The sequence below is a fragment of the Atta cephalotes genome (assembly GCF_000143395.1).
Source record: "Atta cephalotes unplaced genomic scaffold scaffold00006, whole genome shotgun sequence".
Taxonomy (NCBI): Eukaryota; Metazoa; Arthropoda; class Insecta; order Hymenoptera; family Formicidae; genus Atta; species Atta cephalotes.
In genome coordinates, this window is record NW_012130070.1 from 4,868,189 (window position 1) to 4,871,598 (window position 3,410).

The following is a 3,410-nucleotide window of genomic DNA, read 5'->3' on the forward strand; positions in this document are numbered from 1 at the left end:
ATGGTCCGTGCCGTAGTTTTTTTCCTCTTGCTCATTGTGGCAGTTGCCACTATCAGTAAGTTTAACATAATAATAATCAAAATTATTAAATAGAAGTTTTATTACAATTATAATTACAAAAGTAGGATTCCTTATGACAATAATAATTAAATAATGAGTAAGTTGGGCAATTAGGAATCGGCGTTATAAGTGGTACGTTTAAATGATTAAAATTGTTATAATCTAATAATATATTTCTACAATTCAATAACGTATGTTTCGGCTAGATTTTAATCTTCTTCAGCGAATAAATTTCAAAGTGGTGTTTTATTGACTGATGAAACCACTTATAGCGCCGATTTCTAATTACCCAATTTACTCATTATTTAATTTTACTACGATTGATTTTATTTTGATACTATCATAATTTATAATTAATAAGATTGTACAAACATTAGATTAATGCGCAAGATCATAAATAATCGAATCTGTCAAATAAAGATTCAGATAAAGTTACAATGATGTTAAAATGAGATCATAGTCTCTAACTTCATTTCTTTTATTTAAAAAGGAATTTTTTAATCGTTTATTCAAGAAATTATAATTTACATTTATCGAAAAAAAAAATTGGAAAATTTATTTATAATACAAAATCTAAAGAAAAAGAACGAATCTTACAAGATAACCTACTACTTGATCGATTAACCGATTATTAACGGATAGAATTATGTACATTGTAAACGTAGAATAAGTTTTCTATTGATAACAAGTATATATCACTTGATAACAGCTTTACAGAACTTGTTGCAGAAGATATGTTTATGAAGTACAGAAAGGAATTAAAAATATTTTACATAATAACAATATTTTTAAGAATCTTTATTAAGAACATATAATTAACCTTCAACTATGTTTGTAGGTGCTGCGCCTAATTGCGGTCAAAACGAATATTACAATAGCTGTGGTTCATCATGTCAACCCACCTGTCAAAATCCAACACCAGCAATCTGTGTCCTGGTTAGTATTGCATTCTCTAAAGAAAAACGTACATCAAAAAATTTGTTAAATAATCTTGTTAATATTTTATAAAATTTTTTTATGTTGAATTTTTATAAATAAAAAATTTAGTTTAAATTATGTATAAATTTTTTAGTAAATAGAATTTATAACTATACTTGAAACTTTAAAATAATCTTGTTTAAATGAATTCTTTGATATATTTATATTCGTTTTATTTTAACAACAAAAAATCCAAAAAACCAGGGCGAATGAGAGTCAGCATGGTTAATAGACAAGTTAATAGACAAATGTAATCTTAGAACTTTATTCCAAAAAATATTTAATACGTTTCGGTTTACTTTGGATTAAAAATCATACTTGGACAATTTATAACTTCTATTGTAAATATATATAGATAGTGATTTTTTTTCTTGACATGAAAGAAGATATATTTTGAGATTTTATTGCTGAGGATGGTTCCAAAGTGAACTGAAACATACTAGATATTTTTTGGAATAAAGTTCTAAAATTACATTTGCGTACTAACTATCACGCTGATCCTTCGCCTTGATTTTCTGGAATTTTTTTTGTTATTGAATTTAGGAAAGTTCATAAGAAGATTATACTTATTACTATTTGTTTTATTTTGTTTTATAGGCATGTGTTGCTGGATGCGAATGCATGGACGGATATGTAAGAAATGCAGAAGACAAGTGTATACCTATGCACTTTTGTTAATCATTCAGAAAATATGATTTTCCGACGAGTATGTTTCGCATCACATAAAATGATATATAAATTTAATAAGCATTAAAAACTTTCTCACAAATTAGATTGTTATACAAATCTGTAATTATACTCATTAATCTGAACAATTGTAGTGTATTAAATAAGTGTACTGAATTGTTTAATTTTGTAAAGCTAAATTGAGTTTCATGTTTTTAATAAAAAAATTGAAAACATAAAAAACTTTATCTAGAATCCTACATGTATCCATGACTACGAATTTTATTAATACATAAACATGTAACAATTATACATTTTAAATTTAAAAAACAAAAATAATATATACATGAGAAAAGAAATAAATAGGAAACTAAATAGTAAAGATAAATGACAACTTTTTCATAATTCTCAATAAAGAAGTCATAAATAATTTTCTCTTATGGAATATAAATATATACTGTAATAATTCTACGTATATACATGTATATCAGATAATTATTCGATAATAATTCTGTATAATATTAATACTCGTCACGGAAAAGATAAAAAAAGATGTATTTTTAAATGTACCTTTTAATGTACATTTGTATCTTTTAAAAAATTAAATCTTATATTTGATAAGAAATCTGTGAACGAAACATTTAAGTAGACAATAACGAGACAATAACGAGAACATAGAAAAGATAGATGTAGATTATTATTTTTGATAATTATAAGGCTTCCGGTCATTTTAGTTATAATTATCACACACATCCTGCACCGAATAAAATATTATCAAGAATTATAATCTGTTTTCTTATATAATAGCAAAACATTTTTAGTCTATGTATTCATGACATGTAGCAATATGAAAGTTTATATACATCTCTTTCTGTTATTATATTAAATAAAAAAATTATTAAGTTAATATGTTCTTAATAATTAAAAAAATTAATAAAAAGAATCAGATTATAATAATATTCGAAAAGAGATGTTTTGTTATTTCTGGTCAGATATTATCAGATTATATTTAATATCGATGATTTCGATATTTAATTTTAATATTTCTCATAAATTTACAGAAATGTATTGTATTTCTATATTTGCAATTCCTATAAAGCAAAGATAACGGAATAACGTATGAGATAAGTGCCTTCTAGATAACTAAAACTCTATAATCTGGGTTAATACGTTTTTGCCGCATTGAGATAATTTCCAAGAAACAACAATAGTGAATGACGTATATTAGTGTTTTATTGCCGCTTGTACAAGGATCAGATGGTCAAAGAATAGAAATGAAACTTCCAGTGAGTGAGCATCTTTATTTTGTTATTAGTGTGATTTTGCATCCGCACGATTCGAAAAACCAACGTTCTGCATTGATAGAAAGGATTTTGTTAATTTAACAAGTCACCAGTATCTTTAATCGGTAATCGATAAATATATGACAAATTTTGTTGTGATTGCTGCTAGTCTGCTATATCAACCAATTATTAGTAATAGAAGCAAACTATATAGAATCTAATCCATCTATTAGATAATCTTTAGATTCATTTATATAGAATTTGTAGATGATTGTGGAGTCTTAAGTCGTAGGAAACCGATCAAGAACGTCTAATATAGGGAGAATACTTGACTAGAATCAATTTTTTACGATTTGAGATTTTGCAATCGTCTATGTTCTTGATATATATATATATATATATATATATATATATATATATATA

The 3,410-nt window shown here is 24.9% G+C and overlaps 1 protein-coding gene across 1 annotated transcript; it reads left to right on the forward strand.

The window, feature by feature from the left end:
• On the forward strand, positions 1 to 1,947 carry LOC105626735 (chymotrypsin inhibitor). Its single transcript, XM_012208029.1, has 3 exons — positions 1 to 55; positions 899 to 996; positions 1,636 to 1,947. The coding sequence occupies exons 1-3, from the start codon at positions 1 to 3 to the stop codon at positions 1,714 to 1,716; spliced, it is 234 nt and encodes a 77-aa protein (XP_012063419.1). The 3' UTR covers positions 1,717 to 1,947.
• Positions 1,948 to 3,410: the final 1,463 nt, after the last annotated feature.

What these genes read in the sequence shown, in the direction of transcription:
- LOC105626735 (XM_012208029.1), top strand. Translation starts at nt 1, where the DNA reads ATGGTCCGTGCCGTAGTTTTTTTCCTCTTGCTCATTGTGGCAGTTGCC. An exon ending in TGTGGCAGTTGCCACTATCA is followed by an intron (nt 56 to 898) that starts GTAAGTTTAACA and finishes CTATGTTTGTAG; the next exon opens with GTGCTGCGCCTAATTGCGGT. An exon ending in CACCAGCAATCTGTGTCCTG is followed by an intron (nt 997 to 1,635) that starts GTTAGTATTGCA and finishes TTTGTTTTATAG; the next exon opens with GCATGTGTTGCTGGATGCGA.